We start from the raw sequence: 15,576 nt of genomic DNA, 5'->3' as shown, positions 1-15,576 counted from the left end.
CCTCAAGATCAGCCCATCACAACTGGAGGGGAGGAAAGGGTCTTCAGCAAATCCAGGTTGTACAGGAGGGTCTGTGATGGCCCAACGTGCACATGCCTGTTTATGACCCAATTTTTATTTCATCCTTAAGCCAAAACCACCTGAAGGCTTTATCACTGTCCACACATGACTTCACCTCCTTCACACCCATCCTGCTTTACCTCTTCTCCTCTTCCAGCTGGTTCAACAGCTCAATCTTCTCCTTCTGCATCCCATCCACCAAGGCTCGTGCTCGCTGGAGGTTTCCTTCTGCCTCTGTGACATACTGGAGCAAAAAAGGAGCCCGAGACACAAAAATTAGCCATGTCTGAAGTAGTATAAAGCTGTTTAAAAAAGGGTCAGAAGTAGGGAACAGGAAGTTTTGATGATCTGTTTCAGAGGATGCTGTGGTAACAGCACATTTTCCAAAGAGCTTAGGATGTAGGGATCAAGACAATAAAAACTGCTCTGTCTCCAGCAGCTGGAAGTGATCCATGCTTCAGTGCCTCTCTGACCTGACCCTTTCAGAGAACCCAGCTCTGATTAGAATTAAGAACTTGAAGCCTGAAAAGTTCTGAAAATCTGGTCAGAGTTTACCAGTGCAATTCAGCCTCGGTCATGAAACAAGAGAGATATTTCAGATTTCTGTTAATTCAGTTGTTACTGATAATTACTGGAAAACACAACACACAAGAAGGATGTCAGCTTGCAGTTGATTTCCCAATTTCTCCTGCAGTTCTGACAGGCAGGTGTGACCCACCACACAAACATACAGTGTCATCCTTTCTCCCAGGTAGCTCACTGGGCTTTACAAGCACAAGAATTCAGGACAACAGCAGACACTGAAGAACCACATACTGACAAATAGCACAAACACAACTCTCTTCAAGCATTTTAAAACATAAAATATCCTCTGTACAAATGCTTGAGCAAAAACCAAGCAAATAAACAAACACCAACCTAATATGATCAGCCTGTTTTCCTTCCAGATTTCCTGCCTTTATTAAGGTTATAAAAACATCCTCTCTGGTGAGAAAGCAGTGGAATATGAACTGATGTTCTCAGCACCATAAAATCACTGCAATGCAGTCACAGCCACAGCCAGATTCAGTGGCTGAGGGGAACAAATTTGCGTTACACTTGCATTTCAGCATTGAAATGTATTGATCCACCAGACACAGACTATCTACTGCCTCTTATCTGGCACAGACTTTTTCCAGCTCCTGGCTCGGGGCAGAGGTAGAACATGTGACACTGGGATGTGGAGAAAGAGCCTCAGCTTAACTCACCACACAAAAGGCAGAAATTCAGAGCCCAAGTTTCACACACAGTGGCAGCATTATGATCTGACACTTCCAGTGGATATCAAATATTCATATATATCTGAGAGCTGGTGATAAAAAGCCCTATCACCTCCTACCTGCTCGTGTTGGGCCTTCATGATGGCAATCTCCTTCTCCACCTCACAGATGTGGCTGGTGGCTTTGGCAACCTCTGCCCGCTCCAGGTCACGCTCTGCCAGCAGCTGCTCAATGTGCTGCTGCTTCTCCTTCAGTGCCTCCTGCAGAGCTGTGGTGCCAGAGATTTTCCTGGCATACCGAGAAGAGGTCTCTGTCAGCTGGGGAGAGGTAAAGAGAGAGGGGGTAAAGCTGTGTCCTTTCCAGTCCAGGATAGTTGAAGTCCCCTGTTAAATCTGGAGTGCTGCTCACCTAATGATCATTTATTCAGCTGAGCAGAGCTGCAGTTCCAGCTCTGGGCCCTACAGGGGAGGTTAAGTCTGAGAAACATCTGGACAATGCTCACAAGCTCAATTGCTCTTCTGCACTGCAATAAAATCACCATTTCCCAAAGGTCAGAACATGGGGTGGGAACTGGGTCAGGAAAAATTATCATGCATTGTATCATCTGCTTTCTTAGATATATTTTATTGATGGCCTGCACTGATGAAATCCCAAAAAGTGAGCTCAGCTGGGTTAGAATGATCTCAAGTGGAGACCATTATGGGGTTATTCTTCCAGGAATGACACTGCACCCTTGTCCCCAGCCAAGAGGGCTGCGGCTGTTCTGCAGTGACACCACAGCAGAGCCAGAAATTTTAATATCACTGCCTGCTCTGCTTTCTGCCTGCTTGAGCACCTGCCAAAACCCCAGGCATGTGACCAGGACACCGTCACCCTCCTCAGTGAGACAGTCACAGCAGGAGCTCTGCCCAGCTGGGCAGTGGAGCAGCACAACCACGTGAGACTGGAAACAGCGTCCTTTTTCTGCAGGGATCCCTTATAAAGCTGCTCTTGACAGCAGAACTGAGACTCATCCCACTGCAAATTGTACTTCAGGCTCATCAGTGGTCACAGTTACTTGGTGTGTGTTACTTGGAGCTGTGTCCATGTTTGTGAGGGGGTAACACCCTCCCAACACTCCACTCCCCTCACCTCATGAATGGTGAAGGAGCAGCTGCACGGGAAGAAAACCCCAACCCTCCTGCTTTGTGAAGTTGGGTCCCAAAGGGTCCCAAAGGGTCACAAAGGTAGATTGAGGCTGCAGGGACCATGCAGGAGCCACTTACCAGCCCACTACGGCTGGGCCTGCCCCCGACTGAGGAGGCCACGGAGCTGACGGAGCTGATGGAGGAGCTGCTGGGGCTGTGGGTCAGGGCTGACACTCCCATGGCCATCCTCTTGCTCTTCTTGGCCTTGGCAGGGCTGGTTGATGGGAACCCGATCCGGATCACCTTGTGGATGGGAGCAAAGAGGCCAAACTTGGGTGGGCACTGGAAATACCTGGGACACAGGAGATGCACCAAGTGAGACGTGGCAGAGCAGCCATCTCTACCCAGGCCTCGCACAATGGCACTGCCAAGAGTACAGAAACCCCAGCCCACAGCTGATCCCTGGGTGCTTTGCTGTGGCACTGTTTCCTGTGTACAAATAACTGGATTATTCTCCTTTCCTACTTGTAGTGCTGGCAACTCCATGTTTGCATTTGTGGTGTTTCAGCAGGGAGACCTGAGGTAGTTGCCAAGCACTAGGTTGCTGTGCATTTGATAAGATGCCAGGAAAGACAGAGCTGGCAGCCTGGAGAGCCCATCTCCCAGAACATAACCACAGCCACAGCACGAGCACCCCTTCCTTACCAACCAATCTTCCCAAAATTGCCTGTGCCCTTCACCCAGCTTTGAAGATCGTGGTGCAGTGGAGTGTGTCTGCAGGGAGATGTCAGAAGATGGACCAGGCTCTGCGCTGTGGAGCTCAGCAATGAGGCAAGAGGCCACAGAAAGCTCCAGCTAAACATGAGGAAATATTTCTTCCATGTACAGTGAGCAAGCCTTGAGTAGGCTGCTCTGCCCAGAGCAGGTGTGGAGTCTCCCAAATTAGGGATATTCCAGAACCTTCTGGACATAATGCTCTGCCATGTGCTCTGGGATAACCCTTCCTCAGCAGGAAGGCTGGGCTAGATGACCAGCTGTGGTTCCAACCTGCCCCACACTGTGACTCTGTCAGACAAAAAGATCTGAATCACACAGTTCTGTATAAATGTTCCAACAGGGAAAATCTTCCCTACCAAAACAGGAGAAACCTCAAACCTTTGAAGCTAAAAATACCATTACAGCAAACTCCAGCGTGTGCCACCTCCTTCAGGTGGCAGAGAAACTGTTTCCCATGCAAACAAACTTGGAAAAGGGAGGATCAGATAATGACAGTCTCTTCCACAACTGCAGTGAGCCCAAAGATTCTGTCTCTCCAGAAGCCTCTTCCAGAATAAAAATGAGCCACAGCTCAGTGTCAAACCCTGGAAATTCCTTCAGGGGCTTGGCTGACCAGCATAAACCAAGGTTCATTTGCTGCTGGCCAGCTGCACTGCAGCAAGAAAAACCACATCACCTCCAGCATTGTGTATCCTCGTTTCAGGGGAGCAGCCAACACAAAAAGCTCCTTTAAGAGCTTTCTCACAGGCCTCCCAGCAAGAATAGGACTAAACACTGGGTCATAAAACCATCTGTCCTATCTTAATATAAAAAAAGTAGGTTCTAATGACTAAATTACACAAATCCAGTTCTACTAGCACAAGTTTTCTCTCTCTCCAGATGTGAGCAGCTGTTTCCCCAACTCCCTTTTATTTTTAAGTGCTGGCAGCCATACAGCTGTGTCACAGGCAGACCCCTGTGTGCTTGGAGAGGCCAGGGAACAGCCTGATCTCCAGCCAGATGAGAACAAAATTAATTTTTAAACATCAGCTCCGATCTATTTTTTTTCTCTAACAAACTTTAAACAGCTCCTCTATACAACCCCAAATCTCTCAGCCTCCTTGACTTCCTGCCAACACAGGCCCTTGGGTTTGAAAATACCACAGGCTGACCTCTTGCAAAGCCCTGCACAGCATCATTTTCCCAAATTCCAGCAGGCACACAGCTCTGCCTGGGGTAAGCACAGACTGGTACTCATGGCTGCACAACAATCCCAAATGTTAATTCCCTTAAAAGCCTCTGACAGCTCTTAGCAAGCTCAAACTTGCATCACTCTGTCTGCCCGTTTTCTTTCAGTTCCAGATTGAAAAGTGCCTGCAATTAACTTTTATAATTCAGAAGCAGGAATTGGGTCCAAACCACTTGGCAGGGAAAAAAAAATAAAATAAATCTATCTGAAAACCAAGAGCTGCTCTCACTGAGTGTGGAGGAGCTCCCAACTCACATTACAGAGAGGAAACAGGACAGAAAAGTAGTGCTGTGATGTCAATGCAAACTGCAGGTGGAAAACAGCACAGGAAATGTTGAAATAGATGGAAAAATCTTCAGTGTCCCAGGCTGACAAACAATGCAGAAGTAAAATGTCTAGGAGTTTAGTGAGCAAGGACTCCAGCTGGAGCAGAGAGAGAAGGGAGAACAGCAAAATAAGCGGGTAACATTTAAATCACTAGAGATGAGTACATGGAACTTGCTTGGCTTTGTGGAATTGACACCAAACCAAGCCACACCAGCACCTCTGTGGTCTCCTGTGCAGACAGGAAAGCAGCTGCAGCAAACCCCAGTGCAAATCTGATGTACAGAGGGGCTCCCCACAGTGATACCCTGTCCCCTGGGCCACTGCTACTGCTCCACAGCCTGCAGGCAGCCTCCACTGAATTCAGAGCCACAGCTGCTGGGAAAGCCCAGCCCTTTGGCCTTCCCTTGATCCACACCTGAGCCTGCAAGAAAATCAGTGTCTCACCACAAATTTCACCCAATTCACCACCCACTCAAGTGGAGTTGCCTATGACAGCAAAGGTGGACAATGTCACCAAGGCTCCACGCTACCTCTACTGCTTCCAGCAGCCTCAGTGCCTTCAGCTCCAGTTTTGGGTTCACTCTCCTCCTGCAGCTGCAGCAGGCAGTGCTGGGCTTGCTGGCCAGGCCAGGGATGCTCACTAGATGGCAACCATCACCCAAACACAGACTCCAGAGTCCTGGACAGCCTCTGCCCAGGCTGATCCTGGCAGGACAAGATCAGGACAGCCTCAAGAATTCCATGCTGCCACAGCAAACAGGGAAGACCCACTGAGGCGTGCCATAGAGAGAGCTGGTTCTACTCTGTTAGCTTCTCCAAACCACTGCAGTTGAAATGGGCACATGCTGCAAGAAAATCAAAGGGCTGGATGAAGGCTCAAAAGGACAGACATGGACAATGCTGCAAATGTTGCTCTAAACACTGTGAAAAGGAGAAGCCTTTGCAGACAGGGCACACACCAGAAGTGCCTCAGCCAAGATGCAGCAGTTTCAGAAGACAGATGACTTCCAAAAGTTGGATTTTCAAAACACAGCAACAGAGGTGAGGAGGAGAGGCAGACAGCACAACACTCACATCTGCCTTTCACACCATCCACATGCACAGAGACAAATTCTGAGCACCCTGAAGATTAATCTTCCAAGCAGTGTGAATTGTATGATAAAGAAAGCAGCATTCACTCCGTGATTTATTCTCTACCATCCTGGTTCTTTTATTTTGAGAACAGGCTGGAACTCAGCCATCTGCTGCCAATCATTTACTGCTTTCTTGCCCTGACATTGAACAAGACAGCTTTTTCTCTTAATTTAAATGAAAGCACAAGCTGGACAAAACAAGGCTGACCCAACATAAGAAACCTTTATTACAGAACCTGAGATCTAACAAGGCAGGAACTCTCAGCTCCTCACAGTTTCAAAGTTACAGGTTGGACTTGATGATATCAAAATCTTCTCCAACCTAGTTAATTCTGTGAAAGATAAATCTCACCTCTAAAGCCAGACTGCCTTCAGAAGCTCCAAGAAACCATCAGTATTTCCCACCTAGGGAACTTGTGTAGGACAAGGGATAAGTTGCACCTGTATTTGAAGCACAGTCAAAGAGCTGCTCTATAACAGATTTGAGCACCACCAAGCCCCAAATCCAAGGTCTGGGTCATTCCCTTAACTAAATTCCACATGGATAGAAAGAGCTTCCCAGCATGCCTGTGAGATGTCCCTGCCTAGTTTTAGAGGTACTGACAAGGTTTTTTTTGGAAAAGAGTGGAGGTGCCTATGGAGCCAGAGGTGGTAAGATCAATCAGCAGACACCTATCGCACCACAGAATTAGTACAAGGACAGAATTCTTTCAGTTCTCTGGAAATTTGTTCCCAGTAAGAACAGAATAAAACATTAAGCTGAGAAGAAAGTAAAAATCTTTGTCTTTTGTAGTTCTGACAGGGGGACTTGTAGCACAAGAAGAAAGTTTATGAGAGGAATGTGTGGTAGAAAGCAGAGCTAATGCAATCAACAGAATCAGTTTCTAGCAAAAATTAAATCCCACTGCAAGTTATCTTCTGTCCCTACTTTCTCCTGTTTCCTGAAGCCATTCAGGTTCCTCCTTCACAGAAGTTATCTGATCCTGCTTTAAAATGGCCCAGTGATGAGGTTTGTATTGATCTCCCTGCAAAAAGACTCAAAATTACCCTCAACCAAACACAGACCTAACTCTCCTGCCAGGTGATGGCACTTGCCCCCCAGACCCCCAGGAGGTGTGCAGGACCTGGGCTGGTGTTCAGAGCACACAGTACCTTGTCCCAGCAACTGCCCCATCGTTCTTCCCCAGGGGCTCGTCCAGCTCCACGCCGCACCACTCGCCCTTGGCAAAATCCGTCTCTCCCACGTAGCGCACGACTCCTGTCTTCGTCCCACCGACCTGCCAGAGACAAGATGTTGAGGATTAGAGGTGGCAGCACCAGCCCTGACACCAGGGGACTGAAGCTGGGGCAGGTATTTAGAGAGGGGGACAAGACGTCCGTGTTTTCAGATCTGATGGAATCGGCAGATCTCACACCGAGTTCTCCCAGCACTAAAGTTGTCTTTCCAACAACTCCAAAGTGATTTTTGGGACTGCCTGCCTGGAAAAATACCAGAGTAAATATAATGAAAACATATTTCAAGGTATCAACGAATTGCACCAAGCTACTTGAGGCCACAAAGGAGTTTAAGCCCTGCAGGCACAGCTCATACCTGAAGAGCCATCACCTGCACTGACAGGTTTTCAGCCCTGTGCTCCTTCAGCCAACAGCTTTGAGAATACTGGGACAGGACAGCAAGAGGACAGCTGAGGCAGGAAAGCATTCACTGCTCCTCAACTTGTAGAAACTGCTCAAAATAGAGGTGTTCCACTTTTATCTACACTTCCCACAGCAATTCCCAGTGCTGGCAAACTGTATGGGAGTGGGGCTCAGCTCACTGCCAGGCCTCCTCCAGCACAGGTTTATTCCCCCACCATGGAGAAATAAGAACACATAAACCACACCTTTTTCTCCTGAGTTTACACTTAAAAGTTCTTGAAGTTTGCAGCTTACTGAGGAGAAGGAGGGCAAGCAGGAGCCTTGGGAGCTGTGTTTTGATCATTGCTCTGAGAGCTTGTGGCACTGAGCAGCAGCTGCCTCTGTGCTAAACACTCCCACTCAGACACTTGGGCTGAGAAAAGGAAGAAAAGAGGAGGGTGGTTCTAAAGGTTCATACTTCTAAGATCTAAGCCTTTTTAGCCTATCTCTGCTAATGCCTAAATTCAAGGAAGAAAGCTTAAAAATAAGTTTTAAAATTCAATTTGCAGCTTCGTCCCGAATGACTTGTAGTTACTAATTTTATTAATATTAAATTGAACATAAAAAGGTGTCAACAGATTATTATTTTCCTACAGAAAACAGTGAGAGCTGAATGCAGAAATCTCTGGGTTTGTGTATTCCAGGGATGTTAGATTTACCAATTCTAAATCCCTAAAAAAAATCGCTTATGCAAAGGGAAAAAGAGTTTTGCCAGACTAAAAATAACTGCATCTTTATGGACTAAACAGCACAGCTCTGAAATCTGGGTCCTACCTCAAGTCCTTCCAAGCACTGAAAAATCACTGTGCAATAATATTTGATTTACAGAGGGTGCTTTTGGCAAAGGCTGTGAGTCCTGAAAGGATGACCTGTATATGCCAGGGGGTAAATGTGTGTACCTGTGGGAGATGTGGCCATCACACACTGGGGCTGTGTCATCTCCATGTGCCATCTGACCCTCAGCAGCTTTGTGTGATTGGATAAATACCATGTCATCTGAGAATGCCAGAACTGGCTGTTAGGATAAGGGGAGAAACAGACAGCCAGGAATTACAGGCCAGCCCTCTGTAAGTGAAGCTACAGGAATTTTTACAGTTTCTTTTCATCCAGCCACTTATCTCTGTGCCTACCCATCCCCACAGCACAAGTCAGCGCTGCACAGCAATGAGTCTGACAGCACTGCTGATGCAAGACATTTCTGTGCATTTATCTGTCAGGCACCAGTGAGAAAATAATATCCTGGGGAGGTGGTGTAAGAGGGAAGCCTGGAATTACAGCATCCCCTCCTGGGGCTGTCTTTGATACCAAGTCCACCCATGTTAGTAACACAGTTTGCTCCACCACAGTCCATTTACAACTCCTGTTTAACCAGAGATAACTACAGACCCAGCAGACAAGGGCCAGGCAGTGTCTCAGCCTAAATTAATGGTTAGGAGTGTGTGCACAAAGAGCCTCTAAGGGTTAATGTGGTGGCAGGGCAGATGCTTTGGGCTATTTATTTCCCTCTTGGTTTCACTGCATAGAAACAGGATGGTTTAGGTTGGGAGGGACCTTAAAGTTCATCTTGTTCCATCCCTTGTCACAGGCAGGGACACCTTCCACTACACCAGGCTGCTCCAAACCCTGTGCAACCTTGCCCTGAACATTTCCAGGGATGGGGCAGCCACAGCTTCTCTGGACAAGCTGTGCCAGGGCCTCAGCACCCTCACCAGGAAGAACATTTCCTAATATTGACTCTTAACCCTGCTCTGTCACTTTGAAGCCATTCCCCTTATCCTGACATGCCACACTCCTGCAAAAATCTTATCTAGAGAGGAAAGAGTTCCAGCTAGGAATCCTAGATGTTTTCTTGTCCCTTGAATCCTGCAAATAGCTGGAACACTGCACTTCCCATTGCCTCTCACAAACTTCCACAGGGACAGAGATCCATCACTCCCACACTGCCATCCTGCCACTCTCTAGTCATGACACAGCAGTTGCTGGTCTTATGGATGGAGCTCTAAGGAGGCAGTGGAATACTAAGAATCCTGCCTTGGCACAACTACAGAATGGGATCCTTCCTTCTTTTCTGCCTGGTTAGCAACAAGGGAATATGCCTGGTGATTGTTTGCATTGCTGCACCTCTAGGACTCCACAAAGAAAATACATTTTCTTAGGCAAAAAACAAAGTGGGAGAGGCTCCAATGGTTAACCAGGAAAATAAAGAGCAGGAATCCTTCCTTCGTGACACCTTGCATGCCTTTCCTGCAGCAAGGCTCCAGTCTCAGGCACTGGAACAGCTCAGGGACTTGGTGGCAGCAGAGCAGTGAGTTGTCTCTGCCCAAGAAGAAGGGCTTAGGCTGCAATTCTCCTGCCCAGGGAGCTTCTCAGGAAATGATTTCTCACTCAGGAGGTTCAATCATTCTGCAGCTCTGGGCTGGCCCAGCAGGGCTGTGACAGGGACATAGTGGGGGGATACTGAAGAAAGAACTTGATTAGTTTATTCATGAGTGCTTTCCATCATTTGCCAGGAGCTGCAGCACACTGCAGGCAAAAACAACTGGCAGCAGACAGACAAGATGATTAAAACCACAGGCTCAGGGGGAAGGCCAGGATCCATTCTCAGCAGCCCAGGCTCCACAGCCCTGCCCAGTGTCAGCTGAAGTGCTGCTTCACTGACTCTGCCTGTGTCTCCTGGCTTTGGAGACCTGCAAGTTCCAGCAAAAAACCTGGAACCCATCCTAAAGGTATCTGGGGCAAACTAAACCAGCCACTGGGATATAACCTGGCCCTTGAGCAGTCTTATTTATTACCCCATTTCAATGCTGAAGTGCACAATTCCAGTTAGGAAATACAAGCATGGCTGAAGGGCAGAATACCTATTCTAAGGGGAATGTTTTTAGTTTAAATTATTTTTTTATTTAGGCTGACATATAATAAAACCACATGCTTCCCCCACTTCTTCAGAAAGCAATGGCATCTAAGGGGGAATGAGTTCAGCTGCTAAGAAGGCCTTTCCACAAAGAATGCAAAATACATTTTCTTAGGCAAAAAAACAGGAAGAAATTCCTCCCAGGCAGCAAATGCTCCACTGCTCTGTTTCCATCCCTTCTTTCCCCACAGAAAAGCAATAAGCCAGCCTCACATTAACACAACTTCAGCAATTATTCCGTTTTGGGAAGTTCCACTGTCATGAAAGCAAAGGTTAATTGTCCCACATTTATTTGCCAGGCTTCAAGAGATGAGTTCTACAATATCAGGGCAGATTTTTCATCTCTTTAATGCAATTTTTACATCTCTGGGAAAGAGTCTGAGTGCCAAAGGCAAATATTATCTAACTCTTCTAATGGAAAGCTTCTAATGGAAAGCTGAAAGTCACTTTCTGTAAGTGCTGGAGAGTCAGAGAGGGTCTTGGAACAAAGTAACTGAAAAGCAAAAATGTCTTCAAGCTATAATGGACTTTAATGAACTTAAAAAAAGGCAGCATCAGGAAAAGGCCAGACTGCAGAGAGAGCCAGGTGTCCATCTGGCCAACCTGGAAGTGTCCCCTGCAACCTTGTGCTCCATCACAAGCAATCAATAAAAACATGTCCTTCCTCATCTGAAAAGCCTTTGGTGGATCCCATACAGCTAAAAGCCACTCTCAAATAAAAATATACTCTTTCAGAAAAGGAAACACTAAGAGTAATAAAGACAATTAAAACTGTACCAATCCATAGAGGATGAGCAAAGATTTGCTTAAGGAATTTGAGGCAACTCAAGTTAATTCAGAATTATTGTTTATGTATTCCAGTACCCAACATGATTGACTGACACCTCCCTTAAGTAAAATAAAAGCCAAGCACAATGAATGAACCATAACAGCAAATTATTTCTTCTTGTTATTATCTGTTCTTTTCCTGGATCTCTATGTTTGTGTGCAAACAATTCCTGGTGTTTCTGTAAGCTGAACATTCCTGCTGGAACCAGTGAGAGATTAAGCTTATTCCAGGCTCACTGTTTTGGAGATATTTATTACACTAACAAGTCATAGCAGAAACTTAATCTATCAGCATCTGAGGTGGGTAAATTAACAGGCAGGGAGGGCAGGATTTTAAGGATGCAACCTCATTAAAAACAAAATAAAAACCCAAAGCATTCCCAAAACACAAGTCAACAGAAGCCCAGGGGAGAGATGCTCCCAGGTTGGATTCTGTGGCTATGCCAAAATTCACTCTGTGGCCCTACTGAGGTGAGCAGAGTGTTCAGGGAACAGGTCCTGTCCCAGAGAACTTCTGGCCAGGAGAAGAAAGGGGTAAAACAAGTCTGGAGAAAATCATTCCATTGCTTGCCTGACTCAGAATGAACAGTCAGGTTTACCACAGATTTTATACTTTGCAATTTGCCTTCTATGACTGCTGCTTCTGAAATCTTAAGTTCTCACCTGAACACTCTCCCCAGTCCCTGCAAGAGGCAAAGGAGAAAATGGGAGCAAATAAACTGATCAAAAGAGGACAGATCCTCAGGTTGATTTTCCCCCGTGTGTGGCTGCTCTAACACACCAACACGAGTTCAGGACTTCTACTTTCTGCAGTTCAGGACTTGTCCAATACAAGAAGTACCCTGGAACACGTTCTCCTGCACCAATGTGAAGGAGACATGTCCAGAAGATGCAGCAGCATCCCAAACAACACTGGAGATGTTTGATGCCTCCTTGGCCCAGGCATCTCCCAAGACCACCCTCCATCCCATACCTCACCACCAAAACCTCTCCTCCTTTTGTCTCATCCTGAAGCTGACCAGGAACACTCAGCAGAGGGACAAATCCTTGTCCTTTGCCAGAGGGACCCCACAATGAACTCACCAGCACTCGATCTCCCAGCCGTAAGTCCTTCTCCCCTTTTTTCACGGAGCCGCTGTCCGAGAGGTTCGACCCGGACTCGTTGCCCGTCTTCATGGCGCTGTTGAGGACGCTCTCCCGCAGCGGGATCACGCGGGTGGACAGAGGTGGAGTGGCCGTCCCCGAGTGCAGTGACAAGTTCTGAGCCGTCAGGGAGTCCACGGAGGGGGCGTCGCTCCCTGAGCCCTCGGCCACCGGCTGCCGTGTCAGCTTGGATGGTCGCGTAAAAATCCCCTGCAGCGGCTGGCACTCGAAGTACCGCACTCCTCCGACAGAGCCGTCATTCTTACCCACAGGGTCATCCAGAACAACCCCTGCCCACTGGCCTGGAGCAAACTGAGTTTCCCCGAGGTACTGGATCACGCCTGGCTTCACTCCATTCACCCAGACACGTTCGCCCACCACGAAGTCTCCCAGGAAATCATCGCCCACCTCGGCAACCTTTGATCCCGACTTCTCGGCGCTGGTGGTGGATGTGGTACCCTGCTTGTGTAAAGGTGAGCCTGTGAGTCAAGGAAAAAGAGGTTTTGGTATAAGGAGAAATCCTAGAAGGAAGCCAAAACATCAGGAAAAGGTGTTTACAGAAAGGAAACATCTGGGACAACAACTGAAATTGCAGGCGTGCGCCCTGTGGAGATTAAACCTGAGCAATGCCATTACTCACACACCTTCCTCAGATCAGAGGATTGCAGATCAGAATCTGCACAGATTCTCCATCTGCTGCCCAGTTTCTGCAGGTCTCACACAGAACAAACATAAAGAAACGACCCCATGTCCTCATCCCCTTTACAATATCTCAGCCCCCTCACACCTCCCGGGGGGCTGCACTAGTGTGGAAAAGCTCAAAGGGACAGGAGTGGTGGGTAAGAGCTCAAGGACTGACCAAAGGCAGCCCAATGAACTGCTGCTTTGCAGAAAGAAGCCAAAGTCATCCTTTTACCCCCCAAAATAAATCAAAATATATATTTATTTTTCTCTTCAAGTATGAGGCTGATGTTTTAGTACTTGGGACTATGAGAACCCTATTGAGTGTCCCACCAATGGCACTAACAGCCCCTGTGGGACCACACAGCAGCCTCCAAAAATTCCCCATTTTTCCCAGCTGCTGCTGTGCCCTTTGCTGGAGCAAATGCAGCAGCAAGCAGACAACCTGGGGTATGTTCAATATAAATATATTGGACAGTATATAATATTCTCTTTAAACAAGAAACATCTACAAACCTTCATGCACAGCCCTCCAGGGCCACACAATGTGCATGGAACTCAAGATAGCTGACCCTTTTTCCAGCACCAGCCTTCCAGCAATTCCCTGCATCCCAGGGAAGGAAAACTGCAGGTGATGCTGGTATTCACTGCTCTGCTCACACTCTCCAGCAGAGTCTTGATTGGCCAAACTGTCCACAATACAAAAGGGAACCCTTAAATACATGACAGGTGCCTGAATGGGAACAGAGTCAACCCAAGCAAATGAGACAGCAGTGACCCAATTCTTGCTGACCCCATTGTCAAACACTCCTGTCACAAACTTTGGGCTTTCAGCCTGGGCCCCAGGCAACAAATGACAAGGACATGTGAACTTCATTAAAACTCTCTGAGGGTTAAAGGGGGAGGTTGAATAAAGCCCTAAAAGAAACCACAAGAGAAACTGAGAAACCTTGCAAAATAAGATCCAGCAAGTCACACACCAGGTACCTTCAGCCATCCTCAGCTCTCATTAGCCCTGAGGTCCCAAGGGTGGTTCTCCCACAGCTGGTGTAGGGAGTGCTTGGAGAAGACTTGGTCCCACATACCCTGCACTCAGTGAAAGCTCTTCAGCCAAACTTTCAGCTGAAGTTTCTGGGTGCCACCAACCAGAAAAGTCCAAAGTACACCCAGGGGGAAAAAAAAAATGTTTGCTATCAGAGAGGGCTGTCAGAGGACACCCTGAGCAGCTGCAGAGACAAACCAAACTTGAGTGCTTATGTGTAACGAAGTGTGAAACTTGCTCAGCCTCAGCCATCACTGTGGCTCAGCCCACAGCATTTCCACAAGGAATGGGCCTGACAGATCAGGCTCAGCTCCTAGAAAGAGTGAAAAACATAAAAGCTCTCAAAGCAAGATACTCTGAAGCTTTGCTAGTAAAGAGGAAAGAAAAGAGCAGCAGGGCAATAGCATGAAGAACTTAGTTTCTGCTAAATCATGTGTGTTATGAGGGATCAGTTTTGACACTTTGGTTCTTATTAGACTCCAGAGTCAACACTTGAGAAATTCCTACGGCCACCAGTTTTGGGGCCCCTGGAAGCAGTACCTCTGCCTGGTCTGAACCTCATCTGAACAAGAAGAGAGCAGCAATGAAGGTGTGACTGTACAAATGCCTCTCATGAGCAGAAGTATCTCCAAGCAGCACGCTGGGCTGGAGCTGGAACAACCCTTGAGAAGATCAGCACAGAATAAAACACAGGGAATGTTCAAGCAAATCCCATGATGGGCACAGGAAGGACAGCAAACCCTTCAGCAGCAAAGCTCAAGCAAAGAAAGGCAGGAAGGCTGCCCAAGGCTGAAAAAACAATGCAGCAGGATTTAAATTTGCATTTAGACTCATATTTCACTGCAAACACCTTCAAAACTGATTTGGACCAAGAAAAAAATAAAGAACAGTTCAATGGATACCTGATGCAACACTGTCTTCTCCCAGAAGCCAAAATTTTAGTGGAACTTTACACACTCTTGTTCATTTTAGGTGCCTGTCTGACAGGCAGGTATGTTGAACTACAGTAATTACATCTCAGGGAAACAATATTATTCCAGGCTCCTGAGCAGTGCAGGCAGAAGCATCATTATTCTTGAGCATGAGGTGAATTATTCAAAAGTACAGGATGTAAATAAGGAATGGCCTGAAGGTTCACCTTGTTTATTATGGCCACAATGTAGAAACTTGTGTTTTACATGGCTTTCATTACCCACATGTGAAATAATAACCACAGAGCAGCTAATGGGCTTTCATGCAGCAGGTTTTCAGAGAAGCCAAGAGTAACCATGATCAAGTTGAACTAATTTCCCTTGGATTTTACTCACCCATTAACTAGATGGTCAGACAGCATCTGGAGTAGTCCAAGCAGATTTGAGCTCTGATCCTCCCAGGCAGGTGTCT

General features: G+C 47.1%; 1 protein-coding gene across 2 annotated transcripts in view; it reads right to left on the bottom strand.

Moving 5' to 3' along the window:
• Positions 1-15,576, bottom strand: part of CLIP2 (CAP-Gly domain containing linker protein 2) — a 60,037-nt gene that overhangs the window by 20,496 nt on the left and 23,965 nt on the right. For both annotated transcript variants that reach the window (XM_058854482.1, XM_058854481.1), the window contains exons 3-7: positions 12,411-12,949; positions 7,064-7,188; positions 2,585-2,798; positions 1,439-1,636; positions 201-304 (exon numbers count right to left, since the gene is read on the bottom strand). In XM_058854482.1, coding sequence (XP_058710465.1) covers positions 201-304; positions 1,439-1,636; positions 2,585-2,798; positions 7,064-7,188; positions 12,411-12,949 — 1,180 coding nt within the window. The remainder of the gene's footprint in view (positions 1-200; positions 305-1,438; positions 1,637-2,584; positions 2,799-7,063; positions 7,189-12,410; positions 12,950-15,576) is intronic.

Source organism: Poecile atricapillus, chromosome 21 (assembly GCF_030490865.1).
Source record: "Poecile atricapillus isolate bPoeAtr1 chromosome 21, bPoeAtr1.hap1, whole genome shotgun sequence".
NCBI lineage: Eukaryota > Metazoa > Chordata > Aves > Passeriformes > Paridae > Poecile > Poecile atricapillus.
This window is presented reverse-complemented; position numbering and strand designations above follow the sequence as displayed.